The 23,554-nt window shown below is 42.0% G+C and overlaps 1 protein-coding gene across 3 annotated transcripts in view; it reads right to left on the minus strand.

Annotated features, from left to right (window-relative positions):
* The window catches only part of LOC121284474 (PC3-like endoprotease variant B), an 893,918-nt gene that overhangs the window by 302,547 nt on the left and 567,817 nt on the right, over positions 1-23,554 (minus strand). For all 3 annotated transcript variants that reach the window (XM_041199978.1, XM_041199979.1, XM_041199980.1), the window contains exons 11-12: positions 23,185-23,427; positions 8,900-9,000 (exon numbers count right to left, since the gene is read on the minus strand). In XM_041199978.1, coding sequence (XP_041055912.1) covers positions 8,900-9,000; positions 23,185-23,427 — 344 coding nt within the window. The remainder of the gene's footprint in view (positions 1-8,899; positions 9,001-23,184; positions 23,428-23,554) is intronic.

Genomic DNA, 23,554 nt, shown 5'->3' on the forward strand with positions numbered 1-23,554 from the left:
GCCCATCACTGGCCTTGCCACTGGCATGTGGTTTGCTGGGCCTTCCTGAAAAGAGGCAACGTGGGAATCTCATCAGCCCTTCAGGTAAAGGTGAGACCCCTAATGCCTCAATAAGATTCTGGCCATTGTGTATTCCAATCATTTTCTCTTTTTATATCTATTTTCTAATCAGCTGTATTTACAAAACAAACTTACTCTTGTTGCCAAAATTAAAGGCTTATACAATACTTCAATTATGCACTGGGCAGAATTTTATGTCCTGCAGAAGGGCAGGCAGGCACCCGACCCAATCGGGCATTAAATCTTGTGAGAAGATGTCGGGCAAGAGTCCCAATATCATCCCGCAATATTTCACTTGGCGGGCACGCGCAAAAGTCGGAAGCATGGCTGCTGACAAGAGGGCAAATAAGCCCATAAACGGTGCAACTGTCTCCAATCTTTTGTGCCCGTCCAACCTTACGGTTGGCGGGTGGGTGAATCGGCCAGGCGAACTTTGCATTTTTCATGAAACCTCATCCACGGGTGGGATGTGGTTTCCGTTATGAAATAAAATCTATGGACACCATTTTTATCATCTATAGGTTCAGGTGCCTGATTGTGATGCTTGGACATTTTTTTCCTGATTTTCAAAACTTTACTCCATGGTTTTTGGGCCTGCAGTGCCCTGAGGCCGCTCTCTGCCTTCAGGGAGCTTTCTCTCAGCGCTTGCCCACGGAAACATCATTGCCTGCCCTCCTCCCGCCCCCACTTTTCAGTGTGCTTTTCACACTGGCTCGCCATTAATTGGCCGGCCAGTGTGAAATCGCGGTCGGGGGCCGATTGTGGTCATCGGTCGTTTCCTGACCATTCTTGGGCCCACCAATCATGCCTGCCCGCCGAGCTGAAAATTCAGGCCAGTGTCTTTCAAGTGTCTTTCATTTTCTATTCTAAATATCCAAAGGTTCCTTATATAAAGTACCTATGCAAAATATGCACGGTTCAATATGCCTGCTCCTCCCCACATTATCATACAGTTCTTTGAATACATACTACACTTGGGCCTGAATTTTGCACTCGCCAGGCGTGCGTGATCAATGGGCCCGCAAGTGAACGTGGGATGTGCTTCTGCCTGCAGTTGGCCCCCAGCTGCGATTTTACACCAGCTGGCTGCTAATTGGCCAGCCAGCATAAGATTGTGGTCAGAGGAAGGCTCAGCACTGCCGTTGGAGATGGGAAGAGGGCGGGTGCCGACATCACTGCGGATGCAGGTCAGCGCTTCGAGAGAGCTTCCTGAAGGCAGACAGCTGCCTCAGGGAGCTGCAGACTTCCAAATAAGAAAGCACAAAAATGCTGCAAAAATTGTCTTCGCAGTGCCAGCAAGTGCCTGAAAGCAGACCTCATAAGACAAACAGTCCCCAGGTATTTCTTTTTATTTTAAATCCTAAAGAAGATTTTATCCCGCCCTTGGATGAGATTTCATCAAAAATGTAATGTCCACCTGGCTGATTGGCCCATCTGCCAACCATAAAGTTGGACGGGGCACGAATGCTGACACTAGGGCCATTAATGGGCTTGATTGCCCACTTCATTGTCGGCAATCGCTCTTCTGCTTTTGCACACACCTGCCAAGTGAAATATCGCGCGAGTGCACGATGACATCAGGACACCTGCCCATTCGGGTCGGGCGCACACCTGCCCATGGGACGAAAAGTCTGGCCTTGGCAATTCTCCAGCAGGGCACACTTTGCACCAAAATATTAAATCTATGATTCATATATTATTCTTGTCCCCAAAAATCAGTCCATCCGAATGTCACTGCATGATACATATATATGTGATTATATCCAATATGTTCTTCAGGATGGTACTTGATCATGGTTCACCTTTCAAATTCTCAACTCTTCTCTGTTTGCAGGACTTGGCATTCCCTGCAGCTGGAAATGCCATTCTGTGAATTGTTCATTCTGAGAGCAGGTACAGATACAACGGGCCAAATGGCCTACTTCTGCGTTGTAACAATTCCATGATTCTGCAGACAGGGCAGAGTCATTTTACTCCCAAGATGCTCCCACTGACACACAACCAGCATTCAGCCACTTTACTCGCTGCTGCTACACCAGGGAACAGCTAGAAGTAGCAGCACAGTGCCCAGAATACTCAAATCATACAGAGTAGCCAAATGGGAAATGGCAGAATGCTAAACTCTAGATATATGGATTCACTTTTAGTGTTTAATCACATGTCAATTCAGCTGAGCCTAAACAGTATCCTTTGTATGGTGGTGGCTAATCATTCAGCAGAGGGAAGGAACAGGACTCATAGTTGGATCCATACTTTAGATGCAGCAATTTGACAGTGTAAGTGAGGATTTATTTTGGAGTGGTGAAATAATTGGGATGATTGTTGTGTGGATGACATGCTCATGAGAAGATCTTATTTATGAGAGTCCAGTGTACGACTCTGGTAAAGTGTAAAGATGCATTGAGACAGATCTTCTCTTTCTTCTGATTAATTCTGGATGTGGATTAGTTGTTCTCTTCCTTCACCTACTCTAAGCCTATGTGTTGTTATGTGGCAAAGTCATGCAGAGCATAATGACGTTCTAGGGGACCTTTGCTGAGCACCATAAGCGTACTCCCATCCCTGACTTGTCTAAGTATCTGAAGCACTGTTCCTATAGTGTATTTGATTATAATTCTTGTGGCAGTGTGCACCTCAGCATAATTGTGACTCATTGGTGTTTAGTTGTTTAAGAATTGTTGGTATCCATAGCTCCATTGTGTAGTCTTGGTGACCTAGAAGCCAACTTTTCATCCTGCTTTCTGCCTCAAATAACAGACTATTAGCTCCATATCTGTATTGGAGTTTGACTGAAGGTCGATTTGCAACATATGGCACAACTCAGTCACAATTTCTCAAGTGAAGCACAATCTCCAGTGACACAATTCCTCAGGCAAATCAGAAAAGTGTTCTTTTGTTGGTAGCTATGATTGGAGGGTAACAATATCTATGGTAAGAACATCCTTGGCACAATTGCAACTTCTAGCATATTTCCTTTGCTTCTGTGTACCTCTTCTTTCAAGTAGGAAACACACATGCTCTCCCATTGGGACAACACAGTTGGCTTAAATTTTCCCCTCCTAGGAAATGCTATTAGCAAAACCCATGCCACACAGACTCCTAGCCAACAGTGCCAAAAGGATATAAAATAAAACCATGAATAATGCACTGCAGCAGAAAAATTGAGAATCAAAAATACAGACACTGAAATTGTTATTGGTCAAGGTTGTGATGATAGATTCTAGCAATTCTGGACATCCATTTTGGCTGTGATCAATGTTGGTGTCAAAGACAAGGCACTGTATGGGCTGTCATTTACCTACTCTCAGGTAAACAAAAATATCCACTGACATGATTTGAAGAAGAGCAGAGGAGTTGTGGTAAAGTGGAGTGCTATGTAACTATAAGAAAATGTAGTTAACTGACCACGTGACTGTATTGACCAATTGCTACACAGCGTGGGCTACTTTGGTAACCATAACTCTACAGCTGGAGGTGATTGAAGAAGCACACATGGTGTTAGTGCTCTGTTCTTAGTTCCAATAAACTGCCGTTGTTTGTTCAGTTAATCAGTCTCTCTGCCTATATTGTTCCAAGCATCAACTAATGTGTTATTATCAAAGATGCAGCTCGCATTCGCTGGACAAAGTGAAACTGCTAACCAAAAACATAAAACTGGTGAGGAGGATAAACGAGAACAATTGACGGCAATCAAGAAAGCTGCAGTGAGCCAGCTACGTTACTCCATCACTACCTTGAAGCTGTTTGAAAGCGCAGTCTCCTTAATCATCGAATATGTCACAGTTTGGGCATCTTGAACCATTCGACCCTGTTTCTGATGACTGGTCTCATTACATCGAATGCCTAGCATTCGTCTTTATTCCTAATGACATTGCAGGGGAGGACAAGAAGAGGGCAATTCTTTTGTCCACATGCGGGAGCAAAACATATGGGCTGATCTGCAGCCTCACGTCAGCTGACATCCCCGATACAAAGACTTTCAGCGAGTTAGCAAATATTGTCAAAAACCACTTGAAGCCAAAGCCCTCAGTCACTATGCAGCATTTTAAATTCAATTTGAGGAATAGGCTTCCAGGAGAGACAATCACTGGCTATGCAGCTGCTTTAAAGGAATTAACGGAATATTGTGAGTTTGGAATTTCAATTAATGACATGTTGAGAGACTGATTGATATGCGGAATCGGGAACGATGCTATTCAAAAGTGATTGCTATCTGAAACTAATCTAGACTTCAGTAAGGCATTAGAATTGGCAACAGCCATGGAGAGCGCTGTTAGAGACCCGGAGGCAATAAAAGATACACAAAATGGCGCCGTCCATCATGTAGGGCGGGAAAGACCAGTTACAAAAGGCGCAAAAACGTCGGACTCCTCAGAAAGGCAGGAAACCCCCACTATGTACAGGCCATTGAAAAACAACAGTGAAAAGCCATAACATTAATGAGAGAAATGCATCCAGGCAGCCTGCAGGCAATCGACAGTTCAGAAATATTGAATGCTTTTTGTGCTGCCACAATGGTCACATAATGTGGCACTGTAAAGATAGGCAGAGGCAGCATTTTAAAAACAAAGGTAGAAATTGCGAAACCTGTATCATTGAAGAACCAGAGGAAGCAGAATCTGAGATCTATTCATTATACAACCTGGAAGTGGGTGGAACTGGGTCTATCCAGGTAGACATTAGCGTCAATGAGCAACCCATCAAGATGGAGGTCGATATTGGGGCATCAATGTCTGTCATGGGAGAACATATGTTCAGATACATGAATAAAGGAGTCCATCCTTTAAGTTTGGAACAATCGGACACTAAATTAAAAACATACATGGGCAAAGAAATAAGAGAGGAAGGGATATGTCAATTCCTGGAGCAGCATGGGGATCAATCTGCAAATTTACCCCTTGTAGTAGTAGTTGGGGTGGACCCCAGTTTAACTGGCTCAAAAAGATTAAATTGAGATGGGCCAAGATATTTCAAACAGAACCAGAAACTTACAGGAATTATTACAAAAATACCTTTCCATTTTCAGTGATGAACTAGGAAGGATTCATGGACTACAAGCCAAAATCCACGTAGAATCGAACGCAATCCTCAGATTTATCAGAGCCAGACCAGAGCCTTATGCTCTATAGGACAAGGTTGAGACCGAGATAAACAGGCTGGAAAAGTTGGATATCTTACAGTCAGTGCAATTTTCCAAGTGGACAGCACTTATACTACCCAGACTGAACTGTTCGCTTATGCAGTGGCTATAAGTTAACTGTAAACAGGGTGGCCAAACTTGATAGACACCCAATAACAAAGATTGGTGGATTATATTCAAAATTGGCAGGGGGCAGCATGTGTTCAAAACTCGATGTGAGCCATGCCAACCAGCAGGCAGCGTTGGAAGAAGGTTCTAGGGAACTCGTGACCATACACATTGGGTATTGTATCAATATCCTCGACTACCTTTTGGGGTCTCATCGATGTATGCTATTTTCCAATGTACCATGGAAAATCTACTTCAGGGACCGCCCCATGTCGTCGTTTATCTGGATGATGTCTTAGTCACTGGACTAACTGACGAAGAACACTTAGCTAATTTGGAGGAGGTGCTGAAAAGCTTCCCACAAATGGTTGTACGCTTTATTTAAGAGAAATGTATTTTCCAAGCCAAAGAGGTAGTTTTCTCGGGCCATAAGGTCGGCGCACAGGGCCTGCATCCCGTGGAAGGAGAGGTCAAGGCTATCCGCTAGACACCTACACCGAGAAACACTACAGAACTAAAGGCCTTCTTAAGCATGATAAACTACTATGGGCAATTTCTCCCAAACCTATCAACTGTACTGGCTCCGTTATATGCAATGCTTATAAGAAAAACCATAAATGGATTTGGCAAGCTCCACGCCAGGAGACATTTCTGAAGGTAAAGCAGTTGTCAAGATCATTAGCCCTACTGGTCCACTTTGACCCAAAGTAAAAATTGATTTTAATTTGCGTTGCATCTTCTTATGGAGTCAGGGCTGTACTTTCACATCGGATGGCGAATGGCTCTGAATGACCCATTCGTTATACATCTTGCACACTCAGTGCTGCAGAGCGATGATATCTCAAATTAAGAAGGAGGGTTTGTCTGTTGGGTTTGGTGTTCGGAAATTCCATCAATGCCTCCATGGTCGCCATTTTCACATTATATCTGACCACAAGCCTCTGCTGGGATTATCTGGAGATAATCCAACACTTCAGTATGGATAATCTGCTTGCATCCAGAGGTGGGCACTGATATTGGCTGCTTACGAATACACTTTTATTCATTGATTGGGAAGCCAGATCACACATGCTGATGCACTGAGCCGCCTCCCCCTGCCAGATAACAATGTGAAGGTTCCAGTTCACCAGGAACTTGTCTTAGTACTAATTTTTTGGGATTCCTCCCCTGTCCCAAACAAATCCGTGAGCATACAAGCCGAGATCCACTTTTATCTCATGTCCCGGAGCAAGTCTTGAATGGATGATCGGGACAGCCAAAGCCTGATGACTGGAAGCCTTATTTCAATTGCAGATATGAGCTCAAATGCCAGGACAGCATATTGCCCTGGGGAGCAATGATTATCGTGCCCCCGAAAGGGCAAAGGTCATTACTGGCCGAATTACATAGCATTCACCCTGGCATTAGTAGGATGAAGATGCTCGTGTGCAGCTACTTGTGGTGGCCAGGATGGACGCGGACATCGAAACCCTAGTCAAAACCTGTCTTCAGTGCCAGATGGTACAAAAGCTACCCCCACCCTTTGCTCCATTGCATCCCTGGAAATAGCCAGGGCAGCCATGTCGACTACATGGGGCCCTTCTTGGGAATGATGTTCCTTTTGCAAATTGACGCCCACTCCAAGTGGATGGATATCTACGAAATCGGGTCACCCACATCTGCTGCCACCATAGACCATTTGCGACAGGGTTTTGCAGTGCACGGGTTATTGGTGGTGCTCATGTCAGATAACGGGTCTGCATTTCCCAGCGGGGTGTTCCACAAGTTTACAACCCTCAACAGAATAACTTGCCTTCCACCCCTGGTAATGGTTTGGCTGAGCGGGTGGTCCAAACTTTTAAGTATGGGATGAAAAAGCTGGATGGGAATTCCATCAGCACCAGATTGTCACGGTTCCTGTTCACATACCGGATGACACCACACGTGACCACCGCTATTGACCCTGCTGAATTTGCTAATGAAGAGACGTCTCGATACCCGTTTAACTCTTATCAGGCCGAATTTAGAGGGGAGGGTGGAGAGAAGCCAAGAAGCCCAGAAGACCAGACGTGATGGCCATAATCATGAAAGAAATTTCATGGTGGGAGACACAGTTCTAGTGAAGAACTTTGGAGATGAGCCCAATTGGCTATTAGGCGAAGTGAGTGCCGTGACAGGACCTCTCTCCTATAAAGTATCGTTAAATGGCTGAATAATTAAACAACACGTGGATCATCTCCAGAGAAGAGAGATAGTCCCACAAGAAGGAATGCCATCATTATTTGCACTTGAGTCTGCACCGCATGTGGAAACCTCACATGATTTGGAAGTACCGGTGGGGCCTGTTGGACCCGAGAGAGTCGTAGACACAAACCTGGCTGCTTCCATCGAAGCTCCTGGTGGACAGTTGACCCCTGAGGAGGTGGGTTTCGGAAAAACAAGCCAAGGCTGTTGAGCTACAACACTCAACATGTCCGAGGAAGCCTCCTGAGAAACTTGACTTGTAAATAGTTATTCATGTAAATAGTTGTGATGTTGTGAAACTTGTCAATTGTACTTTCAAGTAAATGGGGAGGGATGTGGTAAAGTGGAGTGCTATATACCTTTAAGAAAATGTAGTTGACTGATCATGTGACTGTATCATCCAATCACTATATAGTGCGGGCTACTTTGGTAACTGTAAGTCTAGAGCTGGAGGTGATTGAAGAAGAACACGCTGCTTTACTGCTCTATTCTTAGTTTCAATAAACCACCAGTGTTTGTTCTGTGAATCTGTCTCTTTGCCTATATTGTTTCAAGCACCAACTAATGTTTTAATATCAAGGGCACAGCTTACATTCGCTGGACAAAGCGAACCTGATAACCTGAAACATAAAAGGAGTTGTCCCTGTTATTCTGGCTAATATTTACTTACAACAAACATCAATAAAATAGATGATTTGTTATCTGTGATCATCACATTGCAGTTTGTGGGACATTGCTGGACACAAATTGGTTATCACATTTTCTACATTACAACAGTGACTACACTTCAAACATTGCACTTTGGAAAGCCCTGAGATCATGAAAGTTACTATATAAATAAAAGCTTTTGTTGGTTATACATTACAACATAAGAACATTGCAAACAGAAGATTCAGCCCCTCGAGCCTGTGCCACCATTCAATAAGATCACGGCTGGTCTGTTTGTGCTTTGAGTTCCACATTCCCATCTACCCACACCCCCCTCCCAACCCCCGATAACCTTAGATTCTAGTTAGGCAAGGGAATCAATCTACCTCTACCTTAAAAATATTCGGTGACCCCCCCATCTGCGCCGCCTTCTGAGGCAGAGTTCCAAAGTTGCACAAGCCTCAGAGAAAAAAATTCTCCTCATCTCTGTTCTGAAAGGGCAATGCCTACTTTGGCTCTCAGGAATAAAAACATTGCATGTGTCGGACTAGGAAATCTTCTACATTGTGTTAAATTGAAACAATACAATTCTTTCTCCATGATCAGGAAAATCTAAGCCTACAGTCCAGGCATCAGAACTTTCTCAAACTTTTCTGAATATACTGATGCTATATATGGTATTTTTAAATTTCAGAACTGTTTATGTGTGACAATACTTACTTAGCCTGAAGGACCAATGCAATTATACCAGCTGCCATTGGAGCTGCGCTTGAAGTGCCTCTGAAGGTTTTGGTGCATTCATTGTCAAGTTCTGTTGTCACCTGTTGAAAACAAAGTAATTGCACATATTGTGCCATTAACAAGGTTGGAGCTCCAATTAGTTCCCACCCACATATTGCATCAATATCGAGCACAAAGAAGCTATGAAAAATCGTAAGAGGTATTCATAAAAGCAAAATATGAAATATTATATTCACAGATTCATACAAATTATGGGAATTGATGCATGCTGGTTATTATGTGTGAAACATAACCTTATTCTGACCCTGATGTAAAGTAACAACAATGCTTAACCCTTTGTGGACTGTGCTAACAACATATCTTACATACTTCATTCAGACATTGTGAACATAGAAATATTGTGGTTCTACATGCTGCCTTAATTCCCATTTAAAACATTCACAATGCAAACATCTTGAAATTGGGCAGGAACTGCTTCATTTTAAGTGGTACTGGAAGTTTACATGTCAAATTATGCAGACAAAATAGCACTTCTTGGGGATTTGTAAATTTGGAACCACATCGGGAAGCGCCTTCCCTGAATCTGTTCTTTGCACATAATTTCTGCTTTTAATATGTTGTATCACGAAAGAGAAACAAAAGACAAGCCTGAACTAATTCTACATAAAAGTTTGCTCCTGAAGCGCCTACGAAACAAAAATAACTAATTCAAAAATAATAATTGATCGTAAAGTTATTTTTGACATCCTTAGAATATATCAAGGAACCCGAGCAAAACTGGAATCAATGGGAATCAGGGGAAAGCGCTTCACTGGTTGGAGTTGTACCGAGAGTAAAGGAAGATGGATGTGGTTATTTGAGGTCAATCATCTCAGTCCCAAGACATCACTGCATGAGTTCCTCAGGGTAGCGTCCTGGGCTCAACTATCTTCAGCTACTTAATAAATGACCTTCTTTCATCATAAGGTCAGGAGTGGGAATATTCGCTGATGATTGCACAATATTCAGCTTCATTCGCGATTCCTCAGATACTAAAGCAATCCATGTTCATGTACATAAGACCTAGACAACATGCAGGCTTGGGCTGATAAGTGGCATGTAACATTCATGCCACACAAGTGCCAGGCAATGACCATCTCCAACAAGAGAAAATCTAACAATCACCCCCTGAAGTTCAATGGCATTACCATTGCTGAATCCCCCACTATCAACATCTTGGGGTTACCATGGACCAGAAACTGAACTGGACTAGCCATATAAATACTGTGGCTACAAGAGCAGGTCAGCAGGCTGGCAATTTTGTGGGGAGTAACCCACCTCCTGATTTCCCAAAGTCCGTCCACCATCCACAAGGCACAAGAGAGGATTGTGATGGAATATAGCTCCAGCAACATTCAAGAAGCTTGACACCATACGGGACAAAGCAGCCCACTTGATTGGTACCCCTTCCACAAAGATTCATTCCCTCCATCCCCAATGTACAGTGGGAGCAGTGTGTACAATCTACAAAATGCACTGAGCAATCCATTAAGGCTCCTTCAACAGCGCCTTCCAAACCCACAACCTCTACTACCTAGAACCCGGGGGCAGGATCTGGCCCATTGCACTTTTTCATCCAGCCCTTGGGGAGATTTCAAAATGCAGCTCAGCCCCTGCAAACTGAGGAAGAGGCCTAGGCTCCAGGCCCAGGTGCAGACTCAGACTGGGAGTTTGCCAAGACATTGGGTTGTTGAGTCGCTGCCTCGGCTGGTTTGGGAGTAAGACAGAGTGGGAAAGCAGAGAGAGACAGTCAGACAGACAGAGTGGGAAAGGAGAGAGGGAGAGAAAGAAAGAGAGAGAATGGGAAAGGAAAGCAAGCAAAAAGTTGAGCTGAATTTCAGGAGTGCTGTGATTGAGACACAGAAGCTGTGCTACCCATTAAGGAAAGCAAACTCACCCATCACATTAAAGCAGTGGGTTAGTTCAACGTTTCTGTATTCGCTTTTACCACCACCTTCTCAAGGGCAGTTGGGGATGGGCAATAAATGCCGGCCTAGCCAGTGGTGCCCACCTTCCATGAAAGAATAAATAATAAGGCACTTCATAAAAGCATGTACTTATTTTTTTCTTGAATAATACAGAAGTATTATTTATGTGAAAACAGTTTCAGGCCATACAAAAGTCCTCACTTAAGGTCAAGTATTGATTGATGATATTAAAATATAAAATTCACAGTATTGTGTACTACTACTTTCAGTATGCAGTAGTTCACAAGTGATACTGATTCCTTATGCGTAATGATACTGCACGAAGTCGACATTTTTAATTGTCCAAAACTGGCAGTAACTATTGGCCTGGAAATAATCTCTAAGATGGTGATGATGGGGTCAGGGCACATTGTAAAGGGTTAACATCAAGAGCACCTGATACTGATGTAACTATTGATGTAGCTATGATGCAATGTCACATGGTTAAGTAACTGAGATCTGGTGGTAAATACAACCTCATATAGAGGACTGAGACGTACATAGATCTGTAAATGAACAAGAGTGGTTTTTACGAATAACAGTCTATGGTAGCATTCTTAGGGTAGCAAGCAAACCCTAAAGAAACCACATTTAGACCCTGAATGCAAAACAAAATATGGTGGCAGAGGACAGAGGGTGAAGACCCAGAAAAGCTCCAAAAGACTGCAGACCTGAAAGTGCTAGAAATTCTTGGAAAAATGACAGGAAGAGAAAAGATTGAAGACTCACCTGAGAATGGAGCATTGTGCATGCAGCAGATGCATGCTGTCACACAGGCCTGGAGTCCAGATTGCAGTGAGTATAGATCACAATCTACAGGCTAACTATGGAAGCAGCAAAAGATGCAGAGCTTAAGACAAGCATGGAGTCTATATTGCCATTCCCAAAAACTTTCCAAAGCACTGAAGGCTCAAAACATACTCAACATTGGGGCAACTGAAGAAGAGATTTTCCAGATAAAGAACAGCTTCAGGTTAGATAAGAAGGAACAATAGGATCAGGTCAGTACTTTACTCTATGCGCTAGGAGCTATTGCAGATGGTGTAATAGTGAGAAAGGGTATCGTTGAGGCTTCAAGCTCTTACAATAAAGTCCTCCAGGCATTCCATGTGTACTTCAGCATTCAAAAAAACTTAATTATCGAATGAGCAAATTTAATAAAAGACAACAGAAACCAAGGTAATGCATGGATTCATTCATAAATGACCTCTACCAGCTAGCAGAAAATTTTAACTACGGGACCTTCAGAGATGAAATACTACATGATTGTACAGTAGTTGAGGTTGTGGATGAAACCCTGTCAGATTTCTTGCAAATGAGGGACGAGTTATCTCTTACAAAGGCAGTACAATAAGCGCAATAGACCAAGTTCAGGGAGCAAAACAGGGTGGCTGTTTGTGGGGAATGTGATGGAAAAGGATGAGCGAGACCATTCAATATATCAGACAGAAAAGAAAAAGTGCATTGAAGCAAAAGCCCGTGACATCATGGAAAAGTGCACAAACCCACCATCTTGAAATGCTCTCGGTGTGGTGGGGAAACCCGGCAAAGCGAGAAGAATGCCCAGCAGAGTACCACAACTGTGGAAATTTAGGACATTTTAAAATTGCCAATCCAAGATCCAAGCAACTCACAGGAAGACCAAGAAAATAACAAGGCCAAGTTAATTCAAAGGGGAGGCAGTGGTTTAAAGGGGAGATGGTGGTGTACTGGTATTGTCACTGGACTACTAATCCAGAGATCCTGGGTAATGCTCTGGGGACCTGGGATGAATCTCACTATAGCAGATGATAAAATTTGAATTCAATAAAAATCTGGAATTAAAAGTCTAATGATGACCATGAAACCATTGTCATAAAAACCCATCTGGTTCACTAATGGCCCTTATGGGAAGGAAATCTACTGTCCTTATCTGGTCTGGCCTACTTATGACTACAAACATACAGCAATGTGGTTCACAATTAACTGGCCTCTGAAAATGGCCTAGCAAGCCACTCAGTTATATCAAACCTCGAAAAACAAGTCAATAAGGAGTGATACCAGATGGAACACCCGGCATTACCTAAGCACCGGAACCAACAATGGCAAACTCAGCCCTGCCAACCCTGCAAAGTCCTCCTTATTACTGTGTGGGGGCTAGTGCCAGAATTGGGAAAGCTGTCCCACAGACTAGTCAAGCAACAGCCTGACATAGTTATATTCACGGAATTATACCCTACAATGTCCCAGACACTATCATTACCATCCCAGACCCAACAGAGTGGCGGCACAGTGGTATACAGTCAAGAAGGAGTTGCCCTGGGAGTCCTTGACATTGACTCCGGACACTGTGAAGTCTCATGGCACCAGGTCAAACATATGCAATGAAACCTTCTGCTGATTACCATGCGCCACACTCTATAACCTCCGCAGGTGGTGTGGGAACCAACAAGAGAGAAAAACATTATTGACCTCAACCCCACCAACCTGCCTGTCACAGATGCATAACAGTATGGTCCATGAAAATATCGTTAGGAGCGACCACCACACAGTTCTTGTGGAGACAAAGTCCTGAATTCACATTGAGAATACCCTCCATCATGTTGTATGGCTCTACTACCATACTAAGTGGGATGGAATTCAAACAGATCTAGCAATTCAAGGCTAGGCAAACATGAGGCGCTGTGGGCCATCAGCAGAATTGTACTAAACCACAATCTGTAACCTCATAGCCCGACCTATTCCCCATTCTACCATTCCCACCAAGCCAGGGAATCAACTTGGGTTCAATGAATGGTGCAGGAAGCCATGCCAGGATCAGCACCATTAATACCTAAAAATGAGGGGTCAGCCTAATGAAGCTACAACACAAGGCTACTTGCTTGCCAAACAAATTAATCAGCAAGTGATAGACAGAGCTAAGCAATTTCATAACCAATGTATCAGACTAAGCCCTGCGGTCCTGCCACATCCAGTCGTGAATGATGGTGGACAATCAAATGACTCACTGGAGGAGGAGGCTCCACAAACATCCCCATCCTCAATGATGGGGGAGCCCAGGACATCAGTGCAAAAGGTAAGGCTGAAGCATTTGCAACAATCTTCAGCCAGAAGTGGCAAGTGGATCATCCATCTTGGCCTCTTCCGGAGGTTACCAGCATCACAGATGACAGTCTCCAGCCAATTCAATTCACTCTATGTGATATCAAGAAATGGCTGAAGGCATTGGAGACTGCAAAGACTATGGGCCCTAACAATATTCCAGGTATAGCACTGAAGATTTATGCTCCAGAACTAGCTGCAACCTTAGCCCAAGTTGTTCCAGTACAGCTACAACATTGGCCTGTACACAAAAAGTAGGACAAATCCAACATGGCCAATTACTGCCCCATCAATCTATTGGCAATCATCAGTAAAGTGATAGAAGGGGTCATGAACGGTGCTATGAAGCGACATTTGCTTGGCAATAGCCTGCTCACTGATGCTCTGTTTGGGTTCCACCAGGCCCACTTAGCTCCTGACCTCATCACAGCCTTGATTCAAACATGGACAAAATAGCTGAACTTCAGAGGTGAGGTAAGAGTGACTGCCCTTGACATCAAGGCAGCGTTTGACCGAGTGTGGCATCAAGGAGCCCTAGCAAAATTGGAGTCAATGGGAATTGGGGACAACTCTCCACTGGTTAGAGTCATACCTAGCACAAAGGCACATGGTTGCAGTTGTTGGAAGTCAGTCATCTTAGCTCCAGAAAATCACTGCAGGAGTTCTTCAGGATAGTGTCCTAGGCCCAACCACCTTCAGCTGCTTCATCAATGACCTTCCTTCCACCATATGGTCAGAAGTGGGGATGTTCGTTGATGATTACACAATGTTCAGCGCCATTCATGACCCCTCAGGTACTGAAGCAGTCCATGTCCAAATGCAGCAAGACCTGGACAATATCCAGGCTTTGGCTGACAAGTGGCAAGTAACATTATCACCACACAAGTGTCAGGCAATGACAATCTCCAACAAGAGAGAATCTACCCATCACCCCTTGACATTCAATGGTATTACCATTGCTGAATCCCCCACTATCAACACCCTGGAAGTTACCATTGACCAGAAACTGAACTGGACCAGCCATATAAATCCTGTGGCTACAAAAGCAGGTCAGAAGCTGGGAATCCTGCTGCGAGTAACTCATGTCCTGAATCCCCAAATCCTGTCCACCATCTACAAGGCACAAGTCAAGAGTATGATGGAATACTCATCACTTGCCTGGATAATTGCAGCTCCAGCAACACTCAAAAAGCTTGATACCATCTAGGACAGCAGTCTGCTTGATTGGGACCCCATCCACAAACATTCACTCCCTCTACTACCTTTGCACAGTGGCAGCAGTGTGTACCATCTACAAGATGCATTGCACAAACTCACCAAGTCTCCTTAGACAGCACCTTCCAAACCCATGACCCAGCTCACCACCACCTTCTCATGGGCAATAAATGCTGGCCTTGCCAGCAACGCCCACATCACATGAATGAATTTTTAAAAAATCAAAGAAATGGAAGAGCCATGGAAAATGACAAAAAAAACCTTCTAGGAGAAGTTACTGAAACAGAAAATAATTATTGGAGTATTGAATTAGAAGTTGATGGTCACCCCACAGAATTCAAGCTGGATACTGGTGCAGGTGTTTCAGCATTATCTGATGAAGTAACATGACTTAAAAATATCACATTACAGCTATCCCCCATTCAGTGCAAGGTCACCAGGAGAGACTACCCTGAAGGTAATAGGCTAACACCTGGTGAGATTCAGATACAAGAATATAGAAATTATTGAACGTCTGTACATTATACAGAACCAGGTGTCATTATTATTGAGCAGAAAAGTATGCTTTCAGTGAGGATAATTTATGAGGTTGATGAAATTGCTGATGAGCAATCCAGTGATGTATTCAGAAATGAATTTCCATCCCTGCTTTCAGGCTAAAGAAAACTGAAAACAGAATATCACATAACCCTAACTGCAGGTGCTAAGCCTACATGTCTCCTTACAATTAGGGAGTTCCCTCACCCACTCTTGGGCTAAGTTAAGAGTGAGATTGAGCATATGTTATGACAAGGGGGTCATCTCTCCAATAACCATACTGGTGAAATAGTGTTCTGGAATGGTCACAGTATAAAGCCTATTGGTTCAATTGAAATCTGTGTGGACTTAAATCAATTAAACAAGTCAATAGAGCATGAGATCCAAATGGCATCAGTGGATGAAAATCTCACCAAATCAGCAAAAAGTACCCTCTTCATAAAACTGAATGCTAACAGTAGCTTTTGGCAATTTCCCCTGACAAAGAATCCAAATTGTCAACTACTTTTATTGTCTTCACAAATTACCATACTGAATTGCTTCTGCCACTGAGATAGCCCAAAGAACAACACTGCAGACCCTGGAATGCATGGAAGAAGTGTTATGCAATATGGATGACATTCTTGTACAAGGTTCGTCAAGGGAAAAACAATGACGTTGAGTGATGCTGGTTTGAAATTGCACGACAAATGTGAATTTGCAAAGCCTATGATAAAATTCTTAGGGCACATTGTGCAAGCTTCAGGAATTACTGCCCACCCACACAAAATCAAGATGATTAGAGAGTTCCCACAGCCTAGAACCATCACAGAATTACAAAGGTTTCTCAGGATGGTCAACCAAGTAGGCAAGTTCCTACCAAATCAGTAAGCCGTTATGACAGCTACTAAGACAAGGTTAACAGTGGTGCTGGAACGTGGACCAGCAAAATACTTTTGACAAGGTCAAAAATCTCCTAATTGCACCAGAAATTCTAGTGTACTACGATCTGGGATTGCCCACAATCATAGCCGGACAAAGAAAACCAGTTTAATACACTGCAAGGTCTCTCAGGGGCACAGAGAAGAGGTATGCAATCATTGAGAAAGAAGCATTAGCAGCCACATGGGCCTGTGAGAAGTTGTCTGATTACATTGTGGGATTAAGGTTTAAAATTGAAACTGAGCACAAACTTTTGGTTACTCTTTTTAACCTAAAGGAAATTGCAAAAATGCTGCCTAGAATTTGATGTTTTAGACTGATACTTATGAGATACGATTCAGTTACTGAGTACATTCAAGGGACTTACCAGATGACAGCAGAAGCACCCTCAAGAATGCCAGTAGAAGGAATCAAACAGGAAGTTTTAAATTCCACTGAGGAAGTGGAAGCATATACTTCGCTCATTACCCCTAAAGAGATTATAAGTGATTAAGCAAGCAGGATGACTAATGCATCCAAATAAAAGAGCATTACTGGGATAGATTGCTGGATCACATTCCTAACAGCCCAATACTTCACCATTACTTGAAACAGAGAAAGTATCTCACAATCATTGATCATTTCTTAGTTTCTAACGACAGACTAGTCATCCCTAAAACACTTCAGCTCAACATTCTCCAGAAAATCCATCAAAGTCACTTGGGAATAGCAAAATGCTGGGCAAGAGCCCAGCAGGCAGCCTGGTGGCCAGGACTCAGTCACTCCATTGAAGAGTTAATTACAAGTTGTCTTACGTGTGTAGTGAATAGCCAACAGCAGAGTGGACCGCTGATACCCTTCACTTTTCTTTCAAGGCCATGGCAGTGTCTGAGAATGGATCTATTTGAGTTTAAAGACAAAGTTTTCATCATCATTGATCACTACTCCAGATGGTTTGAAGTGAGTAGACTGCACAACACCATGGTAGACGTAGCCATTATATCAAACAAAAGGATCTTCGCGACACATGGCATCCCAGACGTTGTGGTGTCAGACAACTGTTCTCAGTTTGCTAACGAGATGCTCTACAACATTGCACAGGAGAATGGTTTCAAACATGTGACTGGTTTGCCTAGATATCCTCAGTTGAATGGAGAAGCAGAAAGAGGAGCTTGAACAATCAAGGAATTGATGAAAATGAACAAAGATATTAATTTAGCCCTTATTAACTACAGAACTTCACCACTAAAAAACAGGTTCTATCCATCAGAACTATTGATGGGAAGATGACTGTGAACACAACTTCCAGCTCTACAACAAACTCTACATTCTAACATTACTCAGATGATCATGAGAAAGTTAGGAAGCATGAGGAGCAATATAGAGACAGGCAAGCTCGCAATTTCAACTTTAGGCACAGAACACAAGACTTGAAAGTGCTACAACCTGGGGAGAGAGTGTGGATATGACATCAACAGAAAGAAGGCATTGTCATAGAATGAGCTCCACAAACAACATCTTATAGAATTGAGATTAACCAGTGAAATATCAGAAGGAATCGAAGAGCCTTGATATCATTGGGAAGGAAACCAATGGAACTTTGGACATCCTACTTAGATCTGGGTGGAGACACGAAACCTGAAGCAAGTAGGAACTCTTCAACCACCCAAGTTGAAGACACTCATGTTGACTGACAAGAGAGTGCAGTTCTTCTTCAACCTTGAAATGAAATCAGGACCAGATCAGGGAGATTGGTCAAGGCACCACAGAAACGAAGCCTGTGAAGTCTGAGACTTTGGGGGGAGATGTAGGAGGATGTATATAGTTGGGATAAAGACTTAGCAGGAGATGTAGAGTAAAAGGTTAACATCAGGAGCATCTGATACTGATCTAAGTATGATGCAATGTCACATGGTTAAGTAACTGAGATCTGGTGGGAAGCAGAAGTACAACCTCGCAACCTTGTGTAGAGTACTAACATGTATATACATCTGCAAATGAACAAAAATGGTTTTTACATTTAACAGTTTGTGGTAGCATTCTTAGAGTAAGAAGTAAACCTTAAAGTAACCCCATCTAGACTTCGAATGTAAGCCAAAATATATATAACTTTGGACTGATTGGCAGCTGAACAACTGAAAGCTGCTGAAAATAAGCTGCATTATCTTGAAATGGAAGAAGAATAAACTAGAAAGCAAAGAACCCTGACAATAATAAGTCTTCAAAATAAGCATGTGCAAGTGTCAGCTTGACTCTGTTATTCCCACTCTTGCCCTCTGAGTCAAGAGATGGTGAGTTTCAGCCCCACTTCATGACTTGAGCTCATGATTTAGGCTGAGGTACACGGTATCTTTCAGAAAAAATATTAAACCATGGCACTAACTTCCTACTCAGGTTGTACTTAAAATATGCCACTGCACCTGTCAAAGAAAAGGAAGTTGATATCCTCTACCCAAAAGCAGATTATCTGGTCACACAATAATTTGCTGTTGTGCTCCCTAGTGCACAAATTGACTGCCACATGTGTCTACAGAACAAGAATGACTGCACTTTAAATGCAATCTATTGGTTGGAAAATAATTGGTGTGTGCTAAGAATATGACATTACACTCTATAAAATAATGAAAACAAAAGAAGTATTTACAAGGTGCTTTATAATTCTTGCTTTAATTTACAGTGACTGAAATAATATACAGTTCCATACAGAAACACAAGCAATTGCTGAGAGGAACCATTCTGGCAATAAAAGATGTTAAAACAATTCAACTATTCTTGTGAGATCCTGTTTGCATACAGCATATACAGAGAGACGGCATAGACTCAATGGGCTGAATGGTCTCCTGTGCTGCAATGATTCTATAAGCATATTGTCTTGTCTTCAAGCTACTTTAGTTGTATTTATCCTATTTTCTACAGTTAAACTTTCATCTTCCTAGAACTAAAAATTACCTCTAAAATATTACTATGAACCATGAACAAGATATTTATAAAAATATATGTAGAGTTTTCCCCATTTCCAACTTTGACCTAATATAATTAATTAAAGGATTCATATGGACATATTTGCAAATTGGGGTGAGTTGATACAGAGTCAGGTTTTTTTAGCTGATAAATCTTGCAATAAGCAATCAAAACATGTGATGCTAGTATAGTATTTCTCAGGTATTTTTAATGACAGTTTGAATACTGGTAAGTTTGCCCTAAAATGAATAGGATTGTTTCTGGGAATAGGCATTTTTTAAAAAATGTAACATTGCATGCAATGCAGATCCCTTCAAAAATCACAACAAAATAGCTGACAAGTGGCACTGTTTCCTAAATTAGATACATTATTTTGAGCTAGTGACGCTGCAGGAAATTTCTATGGTTCTTTAGCCTGGGCGAGGAACCATTACAATGAACCAAGATGTGTTGAGTGTGGGAATCAATCCATGGATGTAAAAGATTTAGGAAGTTTCGGCATAGTGTAATTATATGAGTAACACACTTGTACTTAAATTTTCTCAATCTTTTGCACCAATTTTTGCTTTACACCCTGATTATGCACATTTCTGGGCACAAATATACAAGAAATTTCACAGTATTGTATTTTGCCATTTTGGATCAAAGTTGTAATGATGTCAATGACAATTATAGTATGGATTTAAATTAAAATTGGTAGTTTTATTGACACCTTGGATATTCAATACAATGGCAATCAGAAATTCAGATCACATGGGTCAATATTTGATTGTGTTCCCTACAAACACTCTTGGCAATTGATGTATGTTCGGCACAAATAATGCCAGGCTCAAGACAAACAGAAGCCAACCTGCATAAACTGATATGCCACTGAAAGAGAGGAATGAAATCAGCACGTAAAAACTCTTTAGGAACAGATACCATCAAGAAGGCAGCAAAGTAGTACTTCACAAAGAAAGGAGGTGGCACATTTTAAAAAATAAAACCTATCCAACTCCATTAACCTAACAAAAAACCATTTTTCCTATTCATTTCTGTATTGGAAAGTTATATAAATGGTTCAATTTTGGCCCAGGGTTCAGTGGGCTTGGGTTAGTTCCAATTAGTTGAATGTCTGACTGAAGGCCATTTGCTTATGAATAGCAGGCGATATTAATATTCACAAGTTTATTTTAAAAGGCACCAGGTTTACCTGAAGTATATGTAAAATTATATTTAAAAAGTGAAGAAAATACAGATTAAATTGAAGTCCTACTTCAGCTGTATTTCAAAATTTGCCAAACTCAAATCAACCCTACCTACAGTGACCTTTCCACAATGTTATTTTTGTGTTCTTCTTTCACATCAATGAAAAAAGTTATTGATTCACAGTATTTATCACAGTATGCTGAATTAATTATGCAATTCCCTGTGTGTCTGACTGTGTTTACAAGCTCAGTGTATCAATCCTTGATTCTGAATGTAGTATTTGGAGATAATAGGGCCAATTCTACTGTCAACTCCAAAGACAGTTCACTTTATCAGCACCCTTACATGCTCCTAAACCGTGCGTGTGACTGCCTAATTCATTGGGTTCTTTAGATTCTTAAATTGCTAATTTGTAGTATGGCCCCTGTATGGTTTTCCCAGTTGTAGTAAATATTGGACCTAGACTAGTGTGGAAATAGAGAATTATTAAAGAGAAGCAGCATATTTTGTTGGAGAATGAGGTAAAGGAGAAATGACTAGAGGAATTGTGAGAACTGCTCCTTTCAGACAAAAGAGAATGAACATCTTGTTCCAGTAGGTGGCCCTGGTGAAATTGGCAATCTTGGAGCAGAGGAACGTCCTCCAAATAGTACTGCTGTAACCTAGTATCATAGGAGGTGGCCAATTGTGCCAGTGCTGTCTCTTCACTTCATTGTTCATGGAAGCAAATAATAAAAACATCCCCCATTCTGGAAAAGAGTACCAAAGATGGTGAATACGGGTGTGCTTAAGAAAGATTTCTGCACTATGCAAGCCAGCAGAACAAAGCATGCTGTCGCATCCACTCTGCAGCCTGCAAATCATAGGGCCAACTTTGCGCTTTTTCAAACTCCTTGAGTAGTTTTGCATATTTTTTGTTTGTTGTTGCTTTCTTTTCCAAGCGTAACCTGTTAAGTATCCCAATTTCCTTGATTTTCCTCTGCATTGTCATCATATTATCACAACCTTGTTCTTGGTTATACTGACCATTAGTTCTACTCTCTGATGGATGAGTCTCCTCTGTGCTAATGTTTGCCTGCCATATTATTTACTCATCCACAAATGGTGTCATTTTTTGTCTCATCTGTAAGCACCTACACTTATCCATGGAAAATCAATGCTGTCAATCGTTAACTGTATTTAGTCTGTTGATATTGTTCAGGCTTGATTTGTGTAATTTATATTGCTTTTGAAACGTGCAATTTGACTTTGGAAATATGCAAAAAAAACTTGCATTTATATAGCACCTTTCAGGTCCTCAGGATGTCTTGAAGTACTTCACAATTAACTGACTATCTTTGAAGTGTTGAGTGACCAGATAATTTGTTTCATTTGTATTGGCTGAGGGATAAATTTTGGCAAGGATGCAAGGAGAAAATTCCTGCTCTTCCTTGCTGAGATAACAGAAGGAAATTCTGTTAACGCCTCATCCAAAGTATAGTACCTTCAACAGTGTGGTAGTCACTCAGCAATGCACTGTAGAATCAAATGTGAGAGTACTACCACTTAACGTTGACACCTAAGCATTTTTAAGTTATCTGGCAATATCCTTCTAACCCAGATGGGCAATTTAACTGGCGTTTTTAGTCTACTGGTGTACTGTATGTTCTTCTTCTCCAGTTCTCTGTCTGAAGGCAGGCCTGACCCACAGCACCACAATCTCCACCATGAATAGGGCAAGGAGGCAGGTTGCAAATCCACCCCAGCCAGGATGAGGATCAGACCCCAAGCTCCACATCAGCCATCCAGCCAACTGCCCCCGCAATGAATCCAAGTTGCTGTGACAACATACACTTCTACATGCATGTTGAAGCCTAGAGCTATGGATAGTGATGGTAGAGACTCCAACTTCTTTCCATCACAAGACCAGGAATCTCTCCCACTTTTACCACCTGCCATTGGCATATGTTGGAAGGATTTGTAGCTTGATACTCAACTTATTTGGCCGCATTATGAACACACTTTCCTTGGCTATTAAGTCCTGGAGTGGGATTTGAATCTGGAGTTTCTGGCTCAGAGGCAGGGATGGTACCTACTGCACAACAAGACCTCCTGAATGATATGTATCAAAATAATAAATTAAAACTGGAATTTCCAAATTACTTCTCAAAGTAGCCTTATCACTTAGACCACCTTATTTCACAAGATCGTAAATAACTGTAAAAAATACAAACTAATATACTCATAGGACATGAGGCTTAAATGAGTCAGTCAATTGAAACAGAAGTGTTTTGTGAAATAGGTTGCTATTTTACTATCTTACAACATTGCAGTAATTATAATGTACCACTACTTAAGATCTCTGCATTCTATTTTTACAACATTAGACTGACTCACCATGGTTTGTTCCTCCACTGCCTTATTTCTAACCGTTGGAAGTTTACTTGCTCCTCCTGTAGGAATTACTGCCATAACTGCTGGACAAGCCTCTGAGTAGAAGGTGCTGAGGCCAAAGTTACTGACAGCTCCAACTGCCACTGTAAAAATACTGTTCACATATCCATCAGCACCGCAGTGATCCTTAAGCAGACCACCATTTCCCGAAGCCCAGATGAAAATACTTCCTTTACCATTGCGACCCTGTAAAATAAAAAGGGAAAGAAGTTTTTCTCCTTAACAAAATATACTGCCTTTAATATACACTAGCTGCCAGAAATTAATGATAATAAAACTTAAATTATGACATCTTTCATACTCACAATTTTCT

Source organism: Carcharodon carcharias, chromosome 11 (assembly GCF_017639515.1).
Source record: "Carcharodon carcharias isolate sCarCar2 chromosome 11, sCarCar2.pri, whole genome shotgun sequence".
Lineage (NCBI taxonomy): Eukaryota > Metazoa > Chordata > Chondrichthyes > Lamniformes > Lamnidae > Carcharodon > Carcharodon carcharias.